The sequence below is a fragment of the Chrysemys picta genome, chromosome 5 (assembly GCF_011386835.1).
Source record: "Chrysemys picta bellii isolate R12L10 chromosome 5, ASM1138683v2, whole genome shotgun sequence".
In the NCBI taxonomy this organism is placed as follows: domain Eukaryota; kingdom Metazoa; phylum Chordata; order Testudines; family Emydidae; genus Chrysemys; species Chrysemys picta.
In genome coordinates, this window is record NC_088795.1 from 12,739,956 (window position 1) to 12,763,441 (window position 23,486).

Genomic DNA, 23,486 nt, shown 5'->3' on the forward strand with positions numbered 1-23,486 from the left:
TGTGTGCATTACTGCTAACCCAAGTGTTCAAAAATCATAGGCCTGGCCCTCAAAAATCATGAAACTGGCTTAATATTTGCTGTTGGGGGGGGGGGGGGAGAGGTTTAATTGCATCTTGGGTTTCAAACCTTCAGGGTGCTCTCATGCCTTGTTTTCAGGTTATGTGTGCAATCATGAGGGCTAGAAGCTTTACTTCTATTTTATTTTCATTTTTTAAATAAAAGCTGAGGTTTTCATGAAACCATTTGTCTGCCAGAGCTGGTGCTCAAACCCCACCACCAAATATTGCGAGATGTGGGATAACATCACAAGTGTTGGCCACGCTGACATTTGGAGGAAATGACTAGAGATTTCGGAACAGGAACTTCAATGCAATGCAGTTTACAGAAGCTGGGAGTTGGATCTATTCTGCCTCCACTCAGCCAACCCAGGGGCCACATAAAACCACCTTGCCCCGTGTTTGGTTCTGTGCCAGATCTGGTATGGCCTCCTGTTTTCTGACCCGAGAGAGGGCCAAACAGAAGAAAAGTCAGTCTAGGCAATTGGATAAATGCATGTCAACTGAGACCCACAGCAAAGGGTGCAAGGGACAGAATGATCCCCAGCTGGTGAGCACTGAGAAAATTTGAAGAATAAGCAAACTGTTCATCATGGGGACCCTACCGCCAAGAAGTTTTTGGGGAAATGCTCCACACAAGTTAAAATCAATAGGGCTCAAGAATTGGTAATGCACCTAAATGCCTAAACACTAGTAATAGTTAATGCAAGTGCTGTCCATCTTCAAGCCAGTCTCATTTGCTGGTATGTAAAGCCCTCTTTGGGCATTCTGGGCCATTGCACAGGGAAATGTATTGGTACGTACATGTAGAAATGAGAATCTTCCATCCTTCTGTCTTCTCCACCTGTTTTTGTGATACTGCTATTTGACGCCACTCCCTTGCACTACACATAGTAGCCCTTATAGTTCCACACCGAAGATCATCCAAATCTGAATAATTCCCCTGTGTGGAGCTGGCAGGATTACCTCTAAAAATAATATCCATTGTGAATTTAGCTTTTCTTTCGGTTTGTGGCTCATTGATGAATGGATCCTGACTTTTGTGAACATATTTGGCATGCACCGAATAGTAGTCTAAATCAACAATCGTTAGCCTATGGGTGGTCAGCTAACTGTTCACTTTGACCATTAACTGTTTGCAGTATGAATTCATCTGCTGAAACTTCTTAAACTAGGAAACAACAACAACAAACAGTGACCAGCAAAGAGTGAATAATTTACTTCTGGTACAAACTTTTGGCTGAATAATGATTTCTGCTCAAGCTCATGGAACTTTCAGGATTCAGCAACACTTTTTTGTGACTACCTTGTGGTTGTATACATAGTCTTAAATACAGAATCTCATGAAGCCATGAATAATAGTGACCTGGACTCAAGGCTTTCATTCATGAATCTGCTTTTTACATTTTCAACCAGTTCTGCCTTTGTCTCTGAATATCATCTGACTGAATGTCTCACTGCTCTCCTGGGCATGTCCTTTGCAACCTAATCAGGTGAAGAACCAGGGCTTCTGAACTTTAGTCAGGGTCAGTTTTACAGGCAGGTAGTATTGCCCATGTTACATGTCAGACAGAGTTGACGGTCTCCAAAAGAGATAGTAGCCTGACCCATATGGGAAAACATGTGACATTATTAACTTGGACTAGAGGGGTTCTAGTAAATGTACTAGTCCACAGCTATTTACAAGAACAATGTAAAGTTTCAATGGTTTTCAGTCGAACAGAGTTTTGTGAACTCAATGCCGTGCAAGAGCACTGATTACGGTGTATGTTTTGAATGAGGCATCTCTGAACTTAAAACCACATTTGCTGTCCGTGGCTGTGTTTAAGAGAGAAATATATGAGCTGCAAATCCAGCTCTTTATCCAAATTTTCCCCAAGCTTATAAATATTAGGAGCCATCTTTACTGATGTAAAATGTTTGTTTTGTAAAAGGCCAGATTCTGATAGTTTTATTCATGTTAACTAGACTAGAATGGTTGGACTAGAAGCATCTGGTGGTCCCTCCTGTCCTGAAACTCCTGATATTCCACATATAGCCTCTTTAGTCAATAGAACAGTTCAGTTAGTGTTACTGACCGGGGTAAGGGTCTCAATATCTGGCCCAACGTAATATTGCAATAATTCATTATAATGATCATTACACTAAAATTTTACAAGAGATGGTAAAGAAGGGTCAAGGGGATCCATCTCTAGTATGTAAGTGTTACATTTTGAAACCATTTGACTATAGAGTGTTGCAAACTTTTTGTATCACAAAATTAATCAACAGACTAGAACAATGAGGACTTTTTAAAAACTTGTCTTTATTGTTAACATCTGAGAAGTTTCTGAAGAATCTGTGGTCCATAAAACGTTGAGTATTTTTTTTTAAACAGCATTCTAAACCACGTGTCAGTGTTGGGGGAGACAGGAAGCAAAGTACAGGAGAAGTTGCATAGATGAATTTCACCTTTCTCCTTTGGTGACCTGGGTAGAAGGAAAAACAAAAAGGATGACTTGGTAAAACTAAAATGTACATCTAAACTACCAGTAATTGTATATGACAGACAAGGTGAGTGAGGTAATATTTTATTGGACCAACTTCTGTTGGTGAGAGAGACAAGCTTTTGAGCTTAGATAGAGCTCTTCTTCTCTTCCCAAATCTGAAGAGCTATATAAGCTCAAAAGCTTGCCTCTCTCACCAAAGAAGTCAGTCCAATAAAAGATATTACCTCACCCACCTTGTCTCTCTAATATCCTGGACCAACTCGGCTACAACAACACTGCACACAAGAATTCTGTCTGATAACCAAAGGTGACCCCATCCATTTGTGAAAGTACATGTGTGGTAGTTAAGAGTTCTGTTCACATCATCTGCTTGGTGTGTTATTTTTTTTTGTTTGTTTGTTTTAAGGATACAGTTTAAGATTGCAGGATCAGAGCCTCTGTACTCAGTGAGTGAAGTTAAGCATGTGAATAATTCTATGTGCTTGATTCTGTACTATTCAAGTCAATCAGAGTTTTCCATTAACTTGAATGTGAGCAGGATCTTGCCCTATGAAATCATTTGGGACTGCTCACATCACAAAGTTAAGCAAGTGAATAACTCCTTGTAGGATTGGGACTATAATGCTTCTCATGTTGTAAGTCAGACTTCCATTGTCAGCTCAGCATAGGGATGTCCTGAGTACAGCTCCATCTGTTCCAGAAGACCAAGTTAAAGCACAGAGCTCTCCAACTCAGTTAGAACACAAATAAAACTTGTGTGGACATGATCAAGGCTCTATCTCCAGTCATGGAACAGAGTTAAGATACAATCCACATTTAGCCATGTTGTAAAGGGATCAGTAGAGAATCATACTGTAACGATATATGCAGTTGGACAGATCTACCATGTTTCTAATACTCTATGGATCATGTTACCATAATATCTGAACACATTACAAATATTAATTTATCCTTCTAACATCCCAGTGAGGTACCGTAAGAACTTCTCCCATTTTGCAGGTGAAGAACTAAGGTAAGGAGAGACTGATCTGCCCTCAATTTGGGAATAAAAACTGGATTTCCAATTCCTAAATCCCAATTCAGTGCCTTAACCCCCAAGACCATCCATTCTCTCTTGCCTTGACCAATATTCAGTCTTGATGATGGTTGGATGGCTATCACAACTAACCTATCTGGGCTGATTTAGAGGTCCAAATACAAGCCAGCATCATGAATGAGATTTACAGTTCATAGTTTGGGGTTTTCAAAAGAGCCTAGGGGAGTTAGGCACCCATCTCCTTATTTTCCTTTGAAAATCTCAGCCTTGATCTTTGTCCTGGTCTAAAGGGTGAAATGTATGAAAATTACTATGAAGGATTCTTTGTCAGAATGTGTCATTTAGGATAAGAACCCTAGACTTTCAGCAGAATGTTGAGTATTCTTCGGATTGGGCTAGCCAAAGTTGGGGAGATGTTCAGTGCTGCTGATGATAAAGGAGTAATTAGGAAACCCCTTCTGAATTTGGGAAGAAAAATTTGGCACATGCTCTGTAAGAGCAAAACCCACATACATAAGGGGCCAGGACCACCTTCTTGTTCTGTGTTTGTACAGGACCCTAGAACAATGGGATACTGGTCCACTAGTAGGTTCCTAGGCACCATGGTAACACAAATAGCAGCAAGGAAGAAATCTGACATTAAATTATGAGCATATTTGTTCTGAGCAGTTAAATGCACAGAGCTCCCAATATATAAATTTTGCTGTTACCTGAAATGCTTTAGACTCCGACAATTCCTAAAATGGCTTTAATTTCAGCTATCAGTTTTGGATCCTGGAAAAAGATTACAAATATTTACAAGAGAGAATCAAAGAAAGGAAATTGCATAGTATTTGAGCAGGAAGCTTCTATAAGCTAAATTCTATGGTCTGTGTTACACAGGAGGTTTGAGGGGATGATTATAATGGTCCTGTTACTGGTGGCTTGTCCTGAAGGACTGCAAGATCTGTGGCCAACCAGCCTTAATTATTAAGCAGCTATGCCTGGGAGAAGCTTGCTACAGGAGTTCATACTTTATTCTGCAAACTCAAAGTGATAAAACATGTTTATATAGAAATGTATTTCCAAAAAATTAATATCTTGTCTGCCTGTAATATTACCATGCATTTTTAATGTACTCACTTATGTGGTATCTGAGTAATGAGTAAAAAATAAAATGCATAATTAGTCTAAAATATCCCAATTCTATATTTGTTATATGCTCATATGAACATATTAAATATATGGATGGTAATAGAAGTAGCATTAGATGATAAATCATTATTAAAATTGGATGGGGGCGTATTTTAAAGGGAGGGTATATGTCATGAGAGCCAACTGAGTAATTCAAAATGAGAATATTTGACAAATTTTAATACTTTCTCTGAGTTGTCTGTGAGTCTTAAATTATTTTTCCAATTTCTGTGAATAACTCTTAGTAGGTCGCTCCCAAGTAGCTTTTTCCAAATATTTGATTTTTGAATTTTGAAATCTGAACTGTTTTGACTGGACACAGGTCACATTGCACACTTCTGTCTCCTGACGGGATAAGCATAAAGCTTAGAACTTGCGGAAATTGCTTTCTGACACTGTTCTCCAATATTTGCTTAAAATTAACAGTCTGTGTGATTGTCTGCCTGAATATTCAGCAAGAGCAAAAATCAAAAGGAGTTGGAGGGCTCAGTCAAAGTAAACTTGTTTAAAAGTTGGAATGAATGTCCACAGAACATAATTTGCCCAGCTCTTCCTCTTTCCATGTTATTATTCAGACCTCTCTGCAATTATACAGATGCAATTTTCATTTGTAATCCTTAAAGCTCCTATTTTGCATGTCCTAGAAGAATCTTTAGCACATAAGGGAAATATTGGATGCAAGCTCAAGCAGATTTAAACATATCTTTTAGATTAAATAAATTCTCTGTGCACACGCGCACACACACACACACTCGTATGTATATATATTGCTGTAGAGTGTATCATCTAGGCAAAATTATTGCTTCTTCACACACAGAGCCATTCTAGGTTGCTGAACATTTGATTAAAACGTATATATTGACATTCTCCATGCATTCCTTTAATCAAGAATATACCCTCGATACATGAAAATAGTGAGATACCTCTACACCAAAGCATGCCTCGTGTTGTTCAGCTTTGCAGCACTTTTCTACCATGCCAGTAAAATCTGTAAAGATTTTCTGTAGCTGTTCATCTGTTATAGTGACCTTTAGTTTAATGAGGTTGACAAGGAATCTGAAACGAACACAAAATGCAGCAATGTAAAATTAATACTAGTTATTGTGACTTGAGTTACCAATTTGTAATATCACATTTCCCTGATTCCTGTGCAGATTCACGACCTGTTTACAATATGCTCCATATGGGCCTGATCTGATGTCCAATGACGTTTATGGGAGTTTTCCCATTGATTCCAGTGGACTTTGGATCAAGCCTAAATGCGGAATATAATACTGAGGAATATAATACAGAGGAAACTTTAAATAACCACCACCTGTGCTTCTGCCACTTCACCTACAACTCCAGCCTCACAACACTGTTTGTCCCCTGCTCCCACAACCACCTTCACGCTTTTTGCAACATTGCCCCTATGTCTGGAACAGACTTCTTGCACAGATAGGCAAAAAGCCACCATCAAAGTCCCTCTTTAAGACCCAACTCTGCTAGGATGCCTATGTGAAACTGGCCAACTTAGACATTTTTAGTATTCAGAGAAAATAACACCTTTACTTAGCATAGCACAGCTATGTATTGGCTCATGCTGAATAACCATGTCATCTTACTGATGTTATCACTGGCCTAAAGTCACACTCACATGCTGCTGGATCCTAAAACAGAAAATTCTTCCTCTTTAAAAAAATAAATAAAATAAAATAAAAAAAAACTAAGCTACATGATGTCAAGTATCAGAGGGGTCGCTGTGTTAGTCTGGATCTGTAAAAAGCAACAAAGACTTATGCTCCAATACATCTGTTAGTCTATAAGGTGCCACAGGACTCTTTGTTGCTTTTAAAAGCTACATGAGTTGACCGTGAAGTGAATTAACTGTACTATTGGAAATTATTGCTCAAAGTTTCAGTGCAATGGGTCAGATCCTCAGGTGGGGTATACTGGTATAGTCTGTTGATTTCTACACCAAATCTTCAGTTGGTGTAACTGAATGCCTCCAATTGTGAAAACAGTAACTGCAAAGCCCTGGCTAGGTAGAAAATTCATCCCATTAGTAAATGATGATGTGTTGACGACTCGCTGGTAAGGCTACCACAGTGCTATTGTAGCAAATGATTCCTCACTGTGTATGGAAAATTTTAGAGACAAGGTGTGGGCGAGGTAATATCTTTTATTGGACCAACTTCTATTGGTGAGAGACAAGCTTTTGAGCCACACAGAACTCTTCTTTAGGACTGGAAAAGGTACTCCCGGCATCATACAAAATGCATGGTGGAACAGATTGTTTAAAAATGAGCAGTTACAATATGTGCAAGGGACCATTCAAGGTAGAGTGTCCCATTAACACTTAGCAATCATAGGACAAAAAGAGGGGGGTAGCAGGTTACAGATTGTTGTAATCAGCCATAAATCCAGTATCTCTGTTCAGTCCATAATTTTTAGTGTCTAGCAGAGTAATGAATTGAAGCTCCCAGACTCGTCTTTTGAAGGTGTTGTGCAGGTTTCCTTTGAGGCTGAGGACTGAGAGGTCAGATATGGAGTGATCACTTTGTGAAAAGTCTTCACCCACGGGTGATAGGGTGTGTTTTGTGTTTTATCATTTTCCTCTTCTAGTTTGTTTTGAGAGTGTAGTGATTGTCTGGTTTCACCCACCTTACATTTTGCTGGGAGTACCTTTTCCACACCTGAAGAAAAGCTTTGTGTGGCCCAAAAGCTGGTTTCTCTCACTAATAGAAGTTGGTCCAATAAAAGATACTACCTCACACACCTTGTCTCTCTAATATCCTGGGACCAACATGGCTACAACTACACTTTATATGGAAAATTATGTTAAACTGTGACTCTCCTTCCCTATCAGAGCTTAATCCTAAAATCTGCTGTGAATTAGCAAACAGATATCTTACGTTAGCTGTTTTATTTGCTGTGTTTCAGCAGGAGCAGTGCACAAATCTTCATGGAAGGTGAACAGTTCAGGGGTGAATTGAGGGGGCTTGTAGCTTTCATCAACTCCCATCTTGGTGAAACAGGGTATCCTGTCAGCATATGAGTCATCGCAGCAGTGTGTGACTTTTTCATTGATAGGTGTAGCCTCCTGTCTCATGCACATATTCTGAATCACCACACTCAGCTGAACAAAGAAAGAGGGAGAGCAATAAAAACAAGGTTCACAGCACTCTTAGCTTTAATGCTAATAAAAGCAATGCATGTTCCTAATGTCACATAGTATAGGCAGGGGTGCTGGCAGCTTTCACCTCTTGTTAAGCAGAGCTCCCATGAAAACCGAATGAAAACATTCAATCATTCTGGAACTTCTCAGACTTAGACAAGTGATTGTCCCAGACAAAAGTTGCCCCTTCTAAAGAATTTTATTCAGGACTTCAACATTTCGTCCAATCAGTAACCAGGAAAGGATTTATAACCGGCATTTCTGAGCCTAGCTGTGAAGGCGGCCATCTTCCAGAAAAGTGATGTAATTTCTTATGCTCTAAAATACAGATGGCATCTTCTTCTGCAGACTGTTAAACAAGAAATTTGTTCATGGTCTCTCCCCTTGGGTGCTCTTTGCTAGTTTCACAAATGGCATCGCTTCCCAGCAAGATGAGCTCACTGCCAGATCTAGACCCTTGTTCAGAAATACCTAAATCTTTAAACTGCCTTCAAATAAAACCTATTTCATGATGTCTTCATGGTAACCAGCATTTGGGGAACTCATCTCCATTGCAAATGTGGCAGATTTCCACCTATGCATTTGGAAGCCTAACTTTAGGCTTCTATTTAAAATTATATATATATATATAATGTAGGCCAATGTCTCCATTAGAGAGCATACTGTATACTTCCTCCTTAACAGGATGTTGAACCTTTTGAGAACAAAATTGCTGCTCTCTGCATTTGGGCAGAATATTTAGCGTTGTAAAAGTGCAGTACACAGAAAACACATCAAAAAGAAAGCTACGGTAAAGAAAGAAATGTACTCACATGTCTTTCTGAACAAGGTATGCGTCTAGATTCTGTTTCGTGGCAGCACTTGCTACCAACGGCTGCCATTTTCTTTGAGATTTCAATCAATGTTTCAGGTGACACCTGAGGCATTTTCTTGGTGTAGCGGACAAGGATACTGAAATAAAAAATATTCTAGATTGTTCAACTATAAAGAAAAATGTTAAATAAAGCACCGAGATAGGGCTGTTCAATGAAGTACAAATAGATCTGTCCAAAGCTGAACTAATTTTTTTGCATTCTTAGCTGTAGTAACAGAAGCAGCAATGAGTCTACATTACGTGTGCTATGGAAGCCTACATTCCTGTTCATACCATAACTTCTAAATACTCTTCTTCTTCATTGGAATAATGGCATCGTCTGCACTGCCAGTTGAACAAACACTAATGGTTAAATTGTACCCTTGTCTTATTCATTTGGGTCTGGAGAATTTCATCTTTACAAAATCCTGACCATTCACTGGATAAACATGGAACCACTCCAAAACAAAGAAACATACGCTTTTAGGAAGCCATTTTCTCCCAAGCTGGCATGGAGAGCACAGTTAGTTTTGACTATTTCCTGAGTCTCCTGGATGTAACTCCTGAGTTTTTCTTCCTGCAAGTAAATATAATCCTTATTAGAGGCAGGTTATCTATCTAAGGCTCTCATTAGAGACTACACCCAACTCACAAAGAAACTCCTGTCTATTCCATTTAGGCCATTTCTATTCATAAATATTCTATCATTTCTGAGGTACACCTATGGCCCTCATCACCATCATCTGAGACCCTTGCAATCGTTATTGTAGTTGTCCTCACAACACACCTGTGCAGTTGGAAAATATTCTCAATATACAGATGGGGAACTGAGTCACAGGCAGCCTAAGTGGCTTGCTCAAGGGCATGCACCAAGTCTGTGGCAGACTAGGGAACTGAATCTGATATCCTGAGTCACAGACTACTACCCTAACCACTCTGTCGTCCTTCCTCTTGAGAATGACCTTTGACTTGTAGGAATTTGTTCATTATTCAGAATTATTTCATGATGCCCATAACTCCTAGTGTGAATGTTCATTTAGACAGTATACATCGTCTGTCTATGAACATTCTTGTGAAAATATTTTTGCTCACACAGATATCTGTGAAAAGTGAACAGAAGGTTCACAAATGCTATAGAGCAAATTGGTGGGTTTTAAATGGAAAAAAGTGTGTGTGCACTGCTTTAGTTTTAATGCAGTTTTGTCCAGGTTTGCAAAATCATAGCGCCACAGAATAAGGATAAAAGAGAATATTATAACCATTTATTTTGATGTCCTGCCTATCACAAGTATAGAGTTTCACCCAGTAATTCCTGCATTAAGTATAACAACTTGTGGTTGAACTAGAGCATATCTTAGACATCCAATCTTGTTTAAAAGGCGTCAAGTAATTAGCAATCTATTACCCAAGGATGTAAATTATTCCAATAGCTAATTATTCTCTCTGCAAAAATTGCAACTTCTTTTCCATTTAAATTTGTATAGCTTCATCTTCCAGCAATTGACTCTACTAGCACTGTAAAATGAGCTTATGCAAGTTGTCACCTTCTAACAAATCCACTTGCATTCTGTCTAGTTAGACTTTCTCACTGAATGGTAAGCTCTTTGGGAGAGAGACTGTTTTATATACAAGGCCTAGTACAATGTGGCCCTGATGCTCACTGGGGCCACTGCCATTGCTGCCATTAGTCCTATTATGTTAGCATAGGATTTTGAAAGTGGATTCGAATCCATCCATTGATGTTGGGAAGGGAAACATTTTGACTTAAAACAAAACTCCAGACATCTTGTATGTAGTATTTTTTCTCTCTCTTTATTAAACCAATTTAGTGCTAATAAAAGTTACAGGGCTTTTAACTTTGGAGATTGTTCAATGGATAAAAAGAGAACAACAAAATTAGTGGCAACATATGCTGTTCCACTAACTTGCCTTAACCCTCAATTTGTGGGACCATTTCTGGAATGACAGAACTATCCATTCTCCATGTTCGCTGAATCTTTAGCCCTTCTGCAGAAGTTAACATATAAGATGTCTCTATGAGGTTGCTTTTTTGATGTGCATACATGTCCATTAGAACTTAACTTAATGATCTCAGTCATTTTACATAGGCTCGGGGTGTCTTATGGAGTTACTCTAATTGTTTGTTCATTCATTCCAGGAAACCATAGGTACTTGTCATGAATGACAAACACAGAAATGCTACGTAATCTATGTAAATCCCAACTAATCCCCTTTATTAATCCCCAGTAAATCCCTAACCATCAGAATCCCATCCAAATCCCTTTGGTCACCATCAACTCATGAGAATTTATCACCAAAACATTCTAATGTTTTCCTGTTATGTGTGATTGAACAGTAGAACTTACTGCGTGACTGTAACATTCAGAAGGATTCTCTGTTTTGCAGCATACTTCCAGGATGGCTTCGTATCCCTTAGCAATCCGCAAAAGCATCTGAGCAGAGAACTCAGGATGCCTTCTCGAATAGTCATAAAGAAATCTGTAACATGAAAACTGCCAGCATTAGAGTTTAAGACTATAGTAGCCTCTAACTTGTCATGGGTACAATTCTTTCCAGTTTGGATACAGTTCTCTTGTGCACGGGTGGTGGAGCAGCAGCCTGACTAATAGAATACAGTTTTTGGCGCTATAAGAACAGTCTGTCAACATGGCTGTTGATGGAGGAGCTGCGGCCCAGGGCCAAAAATCTTTTAAAATCAGATATTACAGACAAAGCACATGGAACTCCTGAATGTAAAGAAATCTCATGCCACTGACAAACTGATCTGCAATTCATCTTCAGAAGGATGGTGGTAAATACAATGTGTCACAAAATATGGGAATTACAATAGAGGAAAATGGATAGAGGAAAATGGATAGAATTTCAAGATGCCATAAGTGATAGGTCAGCCACTCAAAGGACCAGACAAAGGAATCTCTCCATTACATACTTGATTACAATACTCTGCAGGACATATCCTCAGGTGTAAAATGACATAGTTCAGAGAAGTCACCAGCAAGAACACATAACATTTGCTATACGTACTGTGCCATGAAGACATCATGCTCTGCAGCAAAGTGTTTGCACACCTCCTTGTCCTCTACGTACTTCTCAGCTAGCAAGGGCAAGCCTTCAGGTGTGTCATCAAACCCTGCCTTAACAACACACTCACTTCGTTCCACCACTGGCATCTCACAACAATTTTTTATTTTACTGGAGAAGACGTCTTGTTTAGAGCAGATATAGTTCACAATCTCTATCTGCAAAAGGAATGATACTGTGTCAGTTAAAAGGCCTTTATAAGCAACTACTTATTTTTAGTTTCCCAGTTGCTTTTCTTTTTACAGTTTTGAGGCCAAAGTCAGAGCCGCTCTTGCTAATTTGCTAAGGAAATGGAAGACTCGCTAGAGAGGGGAAACAGTTTTTCAGGAGGCTACAACCAAAACTCCACTAGGATGCTTTCTGCCTAGTGAAGAGCAAGCAGAGCTAATGGAGTTCCAGCTGTAGGCACCTGCTGAAACCTGCTTGGAGCCATGGCATCCCTGCCATGCTCCCTGGACCAGCACGGGGTGATGTTGTTCCTTCCTTTGTCATTAGAAAGCTAGAGGGGGTGAACAATCTGCTAAAGATAGCAGAAATCATCAAGCACCTTGACACAAGGGGCTGCCACTTTACCCTTTCAATCACCTGATCTCTTTCTGTTAATACAAGACATGTCAGCCATTACAAGGAGCCACTACGTGCAAAAACCCCACAGAAGAAGAAAGTCAGCCCTGTGGCACAGCTTGCCTACCGGTCTGAAATCTGCCCAGCACTCTGAAATGGGTGGGCACTATAACATAGTTATTTCACACACATTTAGGGACCAGTTCTGCAATCCTTACTCATGTGAGTTACCCCACTGAGTTTAATGGCACTACATGAGTAAGGATTGCTAGATTGATCCTTGGAGCCTACTTAACAATTTGGGCTCACAAATGATGCATAAATACCTCATACATAAGGAACAGCTGACTTGTTGGCATCCTCTCTACCTCTCTGCACACCTTAATTTGAATTACAGAACTGGGTATGCATGGTGAAGACAAGAGTTTTCTGTTAAGGAATTGCTAGACCGCCCTAGAATGCTGCAGGATAACCAGACATTGCTATGGCCTACGTTCTACAGAGGCTGGTAGTACAGCTTATTATTAAGCTTGCCCAACCCTTCCCATCCCATCCTGTTTTCAGTTGCTTATATCTTTGCCAAACTTTAACTGTTGGGTGATGTTTCCCATGCCAGGGGTCTGCTTCAGGCTGAATGTGGCTGGAAAATTTCAGCCCAAACTGTGTAGGAGTTTCTGAGAACAAGGCTAGGGAAATAGACATTGAAACGCAAGGTTAAAATAATTCTGGTGACCTCTTCTTTGGAAAGCTTTAGTTTCCCTATGCTTTGATGCAGAGACTTGAAATTTGGCAGGGGCATGGCCTTTGTATCAAGGAAGTGCATTTTGCCATCTCTGTGAAAATTGGCCTAAATTTGGCCAAGTTATAAACCTATGAGAAATTGCAGTTTTCCCATGCTCCGTAGAGACTTGCTATAGTTTTAGTTGTTTAAAACCTGAAGAATCTGTCCTCATTATGCATGTGCCATCCCCACACAGCAACTGCGCATGTTCACTCCAGCCCAGATTTATAGGAGTGAAGCCAGACTTTCCCTGTAATGGCTGCTACAGACTCGGGTGGAACTGAGAGCAGGCAGCCTGTCTGTCCTGTGCTCTCAATGACCACTCTTCTGGCACCCATGCAGTGTGGAGGAGGAAGCAGAGGGGACCTTGCTGTTGAGGGGAAGGGCTGCAGGAATACATTGGGGCAAGGAAGACTGAGAGCGGTGACGATTAGGAGTAGAGAGACTGGAACAGAAGCCTGAGGAGAGGAGACTAAGACTAACTAGTTGAGGAGAATGGGGCTGGGACAAGGAGCCAGTGGTGGGGTAAACGCAGGGTAAAAGGTATCAAACTTGGGGATCTCTGAGTCTCCCTGGTCCTCCTCTATCAGCAAATATCAATGAAATCCACTGGCAAAGTATCCCATCACCCACATAGAGATTAATGACCTACTACTACTATCAGTTACTCCATAAACTCAAGTGGCAGAGGTCTGTGTGGTGAATCTAAAGGTTCCAATCCAATATGACAAACGGTTAAAAAATATTAACATGGAACAAATATAAGTGTCACGTAATTAAAGACTGTATTATAATACATACACACAAGCAGGCCAAATTAAGGTGGCACAGGCAAATTTATTCCTGGCATTTCCTAACTTTTTTGAATGCTTGACTTTGCAACCTTAATTTTCTTTTAATGTAATGGTTAGACCCAGAGCTGGTGTAAATTGGCTCCCCTGAAGTCAGTGGAGCTAGCCCGATTTACACTAGCTGAGGATCCAGCGCTGACATTTTAAGGGCCGAGGAGCCAACCATCCAAGAGTGTGTAGGTGTATCACTGTAAGTGAACAGGCCGTGTTCTGTTATTTTCAAATATGTCAACACTAAGCAAAAGCAACATAACTTACCCTGTCATCTGTACATTCGATCATGTCGCCAGCACAACACTCCACATAGAGATGTGTGATCTCCTTTACAATTTTGTGAATCTCTGGAAATGAAGCCTTAGGAAATTTTTGGCTCATTATAGCAAGAGTACTATAAAGGGGAAAACATCAGAAAAATGTCTGATTTAAAGCTCTGTATTGAAAATGAAACTTGCAAGTCACTACAATTTAGGTTACTCTAAATCATGATGGATTGGTTTAAATAAAGCAATTTTAAATCATTTATTTTAATTGTGACTTAAATCAGCAAACAGAAGAGCTTGAATTAAATCAGTGATTTTCATATTATTTTGTATTTGTACTTTTTTAGCGTTTCCACCCTACCCCTAAAGAAAGTCTCATTGGCTGGTAACCATTAAAACACGTTGATTTGTAACCAAATACACCTCTACCCCGATATAACACGAATTTGGATATAATGAGGTAAAGCAGCGCTCCGGGGGGGCGGGGCTGCACACTCCGGCGGATCAAAGCAAGTTCGATATAACGCGGTTTCACCTATAACGCGGTAAGAGGACAGTGTTATATTGGGGTAGAGGTGTATAGCATTTACATTAAACTTGGTCATCATCTGACTAACCAGGAGGATAACTTTATCTATACACATTTATTTAAGCAATTATATAGCTAAATTTACATTTATTCAGAATCGTAATTTTCACATTTTTGATTGTTAAAAATGGTGAATGATGCATTTCTTATGTACAAGAAGCTGATTAATTTTGTACTTGTGATTTTGTGTCAAGCTCTATTTGGGTGGAAATTCAAATTCAGTTAAATACACAAAAACAGCATTTTACCTTGTTTTTTAGTTAAATAAAACTAATGATTTTAGAACTAGTATATCTCATTCTCTCATACCTCATTTCTGCTCATAGATTGGAAGAGGAAAATAAGCTTTTCTGCTGTTTTGTTTGGGGGTTTTTAAACTCCCATTGGCATCTTAACTTTAAATGACTAGTCAGTGAACTGAACTGAAAAGAATATTCTCTCTGCACCCATAGAAGAGGATTCTGCTGTAATTTCTTGGTTATATTTTTCAACAAACTGGTTCCAGGTTCTTATCTCATAACTCCTACCAAGTGAGTGGCTTGACTTTCTTAAAATCTTGGCAGCAGCCATGTACTGCTTAATGCATATTTTTATTTAATCTAAATGTTTTAATAGATTGTAATACATTTAGGCTTTAACATAAGATGCCATAATTTCAAATAGGATTATTTTTTAAAACTTGTATGAAATGAAATACAATTTATTTTTTAATCACTGAATTGTATCCACCCTGCTTTAAATTACGCAGGTAAATATTTCATCACTGGGCGTCTTTAAATGGGCTGCAAGTGGCTCATCTAAAAGAAATGCACTAGTTCAACTTCAGGTTATTGGGATTCTTGCAGGAATTACTGGGTGTAATCTGTCTCTTCTGTTATGCAGGAAGTTAGACTAGATCATTAGAAGGACCCCTACTAACCTTAAAATCTATAAATCTGCAACCGAACTACAATTCTGCTGTGGATGGAGCTCCCTTTTGTCTTCTGGAACAGGCTCTGGATTCAGGGGCCAGCATTAGAAAGGGGGTTGTGGGGGCGATAGGCACTCCAAAATTTGTCCTAACCCCTCCAGCACTACCCAGCTCCAGCTTCTGGCCTCCAACTTGGGTGGGGCAGCTGGTGGGGGGAGGTGGAGCTAACACTTACCTAAGGAGGAGCAGGGGAGGGGATGACGGAGAAGGCCAGGGCCTCAAGGGGAGGTGCAGCCCCTCCAATTTTCTGTCTAGCCCATCTCAGCCACCCCTCTCCCTCCCCCCAGGAAGAGGCTGATGCTGCCCCTGTCTGGATTGATTAATTTATTTTTGTCATTTGTAAAAGTTCCCATCATCAAAATCTCCAGGCTCTATCTATCTATCTATCTATCTATCTATCTATCTAATATAAAGAGTTTGAAGAAAGGTAGATTATGCAACCCATATCTGAGCAAACAGTTTGGTGAGATGGTTAAATCTGTCTTTAGCCCATATGGTTAGCCTTTCACTAACATTCACCGTTAATGTAAAATATATAACTCTTCCTTATTATGTGTCAATATACTAAAACTAACCCACAATTCTATTATACACTGAAATCAATGGGAGCTTAGCAGAGAAGCACAGTAGGAACTGGCCCATAATTGGGAAAACGCTTGCCTGGCCTGATCTGTACACTGGATTTCAGAATGGCTGTCAGTGCTAGCTATTCCTTCTGCAAAAAGCACCTCCACATTTATTATAAGGAGGAGCATCAAACTCAGCACATGCAAACAAGTTACTGATTTGTTTCTGATGCTTTTCTCTGATGTAGCTTCAGGTCTTATGACAACCACTCGATTTTTATTATAAAATAGGGGTCAGAGACTTACTCTGCCTGGAAAGTTCTTTCTCCGAACTTCTTCAGGATTCCACAGTTGTAGGTGTTCATCTTGCTCAGAAGTAGGACTCTTTCCTTTATCAAAGGGAGCTAGAGTAATAACAAGCACCTTGTCAAACGAAATGATCACATTTGATGGATTAGAAAAGAAAAAGCGGGCAGCGCCAGTTTAGAAACACAAAGCGCTCTTTCCTGATTAACTAAAAGTCCAAGGAAACCTAGAGTTCATTATGCAATCCTTAGCCCCAGCCCTTTATCGTGTAGGGGGGTGTATTATACACCCAAATTCTGCTACTCGCCTCCTCCGTAAGAAGCACCTTGCTCTGCAAATAGCTCCGTTGATTTGAATGGGACTACACAGCCCTATGCTTGTAAGACTGTGTGCTGCTCTCTGTGCCACCTGACCCGCCACATTGAAATAACTGGGAGTGAATAGTCATTGGGTCTGAGTATTAGTAAAGGCAGAATTTGGCCCATAGCATTCTAAAAGTAGGTTAATGGCTAGATTTTAACTTCCCTACAAACTGTATGTCAAGGGAGATACTCTGCTACTGGTCCGTACCCGTGCCAAATCATGAGAGCGCATGTAGTTGAAAAGAAAGCAGAACCAAAGCTGTTACTGTTTCACGTCCTATCTGCTCAGGGCAGGAAGTACAGTGACTGCTTACCCTGGTATGCCTGGACCTAAGGTGTCTCTTACTCTCCCTTGCACCGCTGCACTGCATGCTGCCCCATCACGGTCTAGACCCAGGCAATAAGCATATGATTTTTTTCCTAAGGAATGTATATTGCCCATATTTAGTACAACTGAGCAATAATGATCACGGATTGACAGAATGGGTTGGAAAAGGGATAAAATTCTTGCAAAATTTTTGATGGTAAAAATATATACATGTATCATGACATTTCAAAATATGAAATTTTTCAACCCTCTGTAACATACTGACTCATTCATGAGCAGTTTTCTGTGAGAGGTCAGGTAGTATTTATTCAGATGAAGATCAGCTTTCACACACAAACATGCAAAACTGTGATTTCCGGTCCCGTTCCCCCCCCCCCCCCCCCCCCGACACACACACACACATTTTGGTGCATGAAGCCACCCACTTGATGAAAATTTCACAAAAAGCAAACTTTCCAGGCAATTAGATGACCTGGAGCATAACGACAACTATTTCCCCTTCCGTTTTCGCACACTACTAAATTCAATGCCAGTCATCTGTCATTTGTGTGCATTGCTTTAAAAAAAACCCACAGATTAGTGTATACAGATATAAGGGATGGGTGGGGGGGGGGAGAGAGAGAGAGAGACAGATTTTAATTTCAAGATTCCTAGAGATTCTGGGATAATTGACAGAACAAAATTATTTTAAAAATGTTATTAAACAAGATTTGATTGTGTCCTCTTAAGGTTAAAATTGTTCAATAAACAGAAGTGCAGTTATGATCAGAAGGAAACTTTTGAATAGTTAGCAATATTTGGTTTTTCACACTGAAAATCTGAATACCTTTTCATCCAAGCAAACACCAGCGTTGGCCTCTTTGCAACAGTGTTCAATTGCATGCTCAACTTCAACAGCCAGAGCAAGGATTGTGGGGGCATAAAGAAACGGGTGCCGTCTTGAGACTTCATAGATGTGACTGAAAAGAAAATACAAAACAACATGTGTTACAACCAACAACAAATAGCCTCTAGTCTATACAAAGCATTTGGGGGAGGGATAGCTCAGTGGTTTGAGCATTGGCCTGTTAAATCCAGGGTTGTGAGCTCAATCCTTGAGGGGGCCACTTAGGGATCTAGGGCAAAAATCTGTCTGGGGATTGGTCCTGCTTTGAGCAGGGGGTTCGACTAGATGACCTCCTGAGGTCCCTTCCAACCCTGATAGTCTATGATTCTATGAAACAATTCTATACTAAAACAAACCAGTTCTAGCTCTGGTAACTACCAATGATACATGCCCAGGATGGAGTTCTGATCACAAAGGAAACACTCAGCTGGGTTGCAGATTTTTGTGTGAACTCCTTACATTTTCAGCTGCTCAGATTTTTGTTAACATTTTTTATTCATTTATTTATTTTGGGGGGGGCAAAACTTTCAAAATTCCCTGATTTTTTTTTTAAGGGGAATAAACAAAAACCCTTTTTAAGAGGTTTTTTGGGGGAGCAAATTTTGCTCTCTCTTTTTATCATTTCACTGACTTTCTTCAGTAACAAAATGGAAAAAGGAACAAGGGAGGGGTGGGGGAAGGAGGAGAAATCCAAAAACCAGAAATGAAGAGGGGGGAAAGTTTGCCAAAAATCAAGATTTCAAAGAAAATTCCTGAAATGTTTTTGATAAAAAGATCATTTTTAAGTTTAAACATTCTCAAATGAAAAAATTCAATCCAGTCTAGTAACTACATTCAGTGAAAATTTTCATTAAAATTTCAAATTTTGACCAGCTGTATATTCTAAAAGCTGCATAAGTGACATAGTCAAGTGTTCACTATGGATGTGTGCAGCCGTTTCCACACGCACAGAGGCAATTTTTCTAAAATGTGCTCCTGTATGGCAGTATAGCACAGGCAGCATGGTGAATACTGCTTTTCTCCACATTAAAAATCTCTGATATAAAATCAACGTTCTTACTGTGCCATAAACGACTCTTTGTTTTCTTGGAATTTCTTGCACATTACTTCAGGCTCGGGTCTTTGATATGGAGGAAGGAACCCTGGAGTAGAATGTTTGAATGACAGGAAACACTGATTTCTTTCAGGGTCGGCTTTTCTACAGCAGTTGGCCATTTCACCATATGCTTCACCAAGCATATCTATTTTGCAGATCTCATCCAGGACAATAGTAGGCTGTAGGGGAAAATACATTGAGTAGGGTCAGAGTTAAGGTTGCTCATGGAATGTCTGATATAAAAATCTAGATGACTGAAAATTTACAAATTACATCTAATCTGAAAACAATTAGAATTCATGGGCCAGAATCTCACCTGGTATAAACTGACATAGCTCCATTGACTTAATTAGAGTTATGCCAATTGAGATCACCTGAAAAACTGGTCCTATATTTATATTACTTTGACCATTTTAATGCTTTATTATTGAGATAGATTCACTGGAGGTTTGACTTAGTAGGCTGTAGAACAAATCCTGCTCACCTTATGCAGGTAGCCTCACTGAAGTCAATGAGCATATGTGGGTGAATTTGGGAAGCAATTATTATTCCTTTAGTTAAATATCAATTTGGGCAGCCTTTGAGATGAAGCCATAGGATTCCTGATAGTTGAATTACCAGTTAAAATCAGCTAGAATACAATCCCAAACTGGCACATTAACTATAGTGCTGCCTACGAGCATATGTTAATATGGCTGAGCCCAAGTTGCAAAATTCAGGTCTGCTTCCAAATTTCAAAGCATTCAGAATTCAGGGGTTTTCAAATTGGGATTGACTTGACTGGGCAAGCATCTGTGGAAATTTAATGCACTCAGGCTAAACATTTTCAAAAGTGCCAAAGGGCCAGATCAGTTATTTAGGTACCTGAAGATGCACAGAGGCACCTAACTTGCTTAGGTACCTACTACTGGGATTTTCTAAAATGCCTACGTAAGCTAAATACCTATATGCATTTTAGACACCTAAACATCTTTGAAAATCTGAGCAAAGACTTAAAACCCTGCATCCCATTGAAAATGAATGGAACATAGGCTCGTAAGTCATTTAGATGCTTTTGGAAATCCCACTCTCAAAATGTAAGAGAATCAAGCGCCATGTTTCAGAATATATATACAATGGAGAGTAGCTCGCTAGCAGTATCAAAACCTGAGAGTCTTAAAGTTTTGTGATGAAAAACCAATAAGTGATTTTGGTTTGCTATTAAAGACTGCTACTGAGTGTTTTATCATAATGCTGTATTTGCAGTGTAAACAGAGAAGAATCATAATAACAATGGACTCTTTGCCTACCACTGGTTTCAAACACTCTGGGTCCTGCTCATTGGCAACACACTTGTGTGCAAGATCCACGACATCCTTCACCTGTTTAGCTATCTCTTCATAAGGGCACTTGTGGAGAAACTGAGCAAATGTGATCAGGGCACTGAAACACAAAGCATATTTTTAAAGATGTAGATAAGGGGGGGGGGAACTTCCCTGAATTGCTAGTCGTCTTCTGGATTCAGAGACATTGCTGGTATCTATGGTAACCAGGCAGAGAACCACTGAGTAAAAGAGGCAGGCAAGAAGTTTGCTGTAGATTCAACAAAATTAGTGAGGGCCAAATGTTCCCGGGGCCTCAGTACCGGTGTACACAAATTTGTATGCACAATCGTGCAAAATGGCTGTGAGTAAAAATCGTGCATTCAAATGTCAGATGCCTAAACTGAGAAACCACATAATCATATTTCCACAATCGGTATCCTTCCTTGTCCTTTCCTCTTCCTGGTGTATGGTTTATCTTAACACTTCTCTAGCAAGACCATGACATAGACTATAAATGCCTCAGATCACGGACTTTTCTTCTGTGTGTTTCCTGGAACTTGTACCCAGTACACCTGTAGGTGCTATAAAATAATTATTATCGTCAATGTTAAATAATGAGATCTTCAGCTATCTCCACCATGCCTAAAAACCACATAGGTCAAGCTGACTTGTCTCACATAAACATCCTTTTGATCTATAAATGTGACTCCTTCAGTCATCCAGAGGGAATCACATCCACACTACTCATAGGCCCTAGCAGGTCACTGAGGGACTCTGACTAAATCTTGCAAAGCGCAATGTATTGTGTTGCCACAAGGCCAGACAATGATACTTTGGCTCGCCCGTGAGCATCAGTCAAATGTAGGATTGTGACTGCTTCAGCCAGCAAGTTTTATCTATATATTATCTAACTGGACATTTAGAAGGCTAACATTTCTGTCACATTCTTTTTTTATATGTCTCGTGTATTCTATTTATTCATCTTGATGGGGGGTTTTGGCCAACTAAGAATGTAAAATGATGAGGATGATTATCACTACAGAACATAACTCGAATGTTCACTTACGCTCCTTTAAATTTCTCTTCCTTTAAATCGTTGAAACGGTGGACAATCTCACTCTTGTGTTCTGAGTGGAAAAAGAAAAGAGAACAATGAGGATCATTTTTTACATTAGCTATGTATAGAATCATGCCCCTATAGGGAATATATTCTGGGCATTTGGGGTGGGATTTTCAAACGTGTTCAGCATTAACCTAACTGTTGAACTCAATGGCAATTTTCCCACTGACTTCAGTGGGATCAGAGAAAGTCCAATTCTGAGCACTTTAGAAATCCCACCACTTGCTAACCTTCATTTCTGCTAACCCTGTATTCTCCCTCTCTCTAACCTCATCTCATCTGGCCCATCTATTCCACTTGCCATCTATCTGGCCCATCTATTCCACTTTGTATTTTATATGTCTCGTGTACCCTGGCCTTGTACATTGCTAATCTATCCTAAGTAAAATATTCCCACCATTAGCATTTTTATGATTTAGTGTTTAACTGCATAAGTGTGTTCCTATTTCAAGTATAGGAAATAACTCATATGGGTATGTCTACACTTCAGTGTAGACACTACCTATGCCGACGGGATGGGTTCTCCCGTTTGCATAGGTAATCCACCTCCCCAAGAGGTGATAGTTAGGTCAACAGAAGAATTTTTCCATGGACGAGCACTGTCTACACAGCGACTTAGGTTGGAATAACTGTGCCACTCAGGGATGTGGATTTTTCACACCCCTGAGCGACATAGTTATGCCAACCTAATTGTCTAGTGTAGACCAGGCCTATGACTATTGGTAAGTATGGACTTTCAATGACAACCATTGTACTATTCACAAAAGAGATGAGCTGAGGACGATACATTTTGGTTTGGGGATCTGTTGGAAGGCTTTTTATTTTGCAAACTCAAAATTAAAGCTAGGTTGGGTTGGATTCTTGTTCCACTGTATGCAAATCACCATTGTCTTCAGTGAGTGGAAGTATTAGGCCAAACTGAAATCTTTTATATATCTGTAGTGAATATAGCTTATGATTATACAGCATTGTTCATCCCAAAGCTCTTTGCAAGGTGTGTGCATAAAACAATCATTCATTTACCACTGCACTATATCCACCTCTGGGGTGGAACTTGGCAGCCATTCTGTCCTAATAACACTATTCAGTGATTTTTTTAAAAACATTGAAGAACAATTATGCTAACTGAAAGTAAAAGAGAGACTTTCACTAGATAAAATGTAATTACTAGAGTCGTTATCTGGAAGGATACTGCTTCAGGCCTACCTAAGATTATGTGATTTCTGCATTCCTTTTTGGGGTGTGATTCTAAACCTACTGAAGTAAGTGGTAATTGTTTCATTAATTTCCATTGTTTTTGGATCACGCCCTTAAAGTTCAGTTATGAGATTGCAAAATTAACTTCAACCAGTCACCAAAACAATTATAAAATACAAAGTTTGCAAAGACAGCATGAAAGCAAGTAGCTAATATAGATCTTTCTTACCTGCATCTCTAGCAGATCTTTTCAGATCTCTGGATATAGCAAAACTGAAGAGGAAAATAAAAGAAATAAATGCTAGCCACTTCATGGTTGCAGGTTATTTTGTGGGGATGAATTATTCGGGAATGGTAGAAAGACTGATGGAAAGAGCATTGATTAATATACTCTTCTCAGCTGGTGTCTGTAAAAGATTAACCATACACTTTCCATCT

The 23,486-nt window shown here is 39.6% G+C and overlaps 1 protein-coding gene across 1 annotated transcript; it reads right to left on the reverse strand.

The window, feature by feature from the left end:
• Nucleotides 1-2,343: 2,343 nt before the first annotated feature.
• Nucleotides 2,344-23,486, reverse strand: LOC101936042 (albumin-like). Its single transcript, XM_005283995.4, has 15 exons — nt 23,278-23,486; nt 21,798-21,858; nt 20,717-20,849; nt 19,392-19,606; nt 18,272-18,404; nt 16,756-16,853; nt 14,323-14,452; nt 11,812-12,026; nt 11,133-11,265; nt 9,246-9,343; nt 8,726-8,864; nt 7,651-7,874; nt 5,680-5,812; nt 4,294-4,357; nt 2,344-2,526 (listed from the first exon to the last, which is right to left on the reverse strand). The coding sequence occupies exons 1-14, from the start codon at nt 23,360-23,362 to the stop codon at nt 4,304-4,306; spliced, it is 1,851 nt and encodes a 616-aa protein (XP_005284052.2). The 5' UTR covers nt 23,363-23,486; the 3' UTR covers nt 2,344-2,526; nt 4,294-4,303.

What these genes read in the sequence shown, in the direction of transcription:
- LOC101936042 (XM_005283995.4), bottom strand. Translation starts at nt 23,362, where the DNA reads ATGAAGTGGCTAGCATTTATTTCTTTTATTTTCCTCTTCAGTTTTGCT. An exon ending in GTGTTTGCTTGGATGAAAAG is followed by an intron (nt 16,854 to 18,271) that starts GTATTCAGATTT and finishes TTATTACTCTAG; the next exon opens with CTCCCTTTGATAAAGGAAAG. An exon ending in GAAAATGGCTTCCTAAAAGC is followed by an intron (nt 8,865 to 9,245) that starts GTATGTTTCTTT and finishes TTTTTATTTCAG; the next exon opens with TATCCTTGTCCGCTACACCA.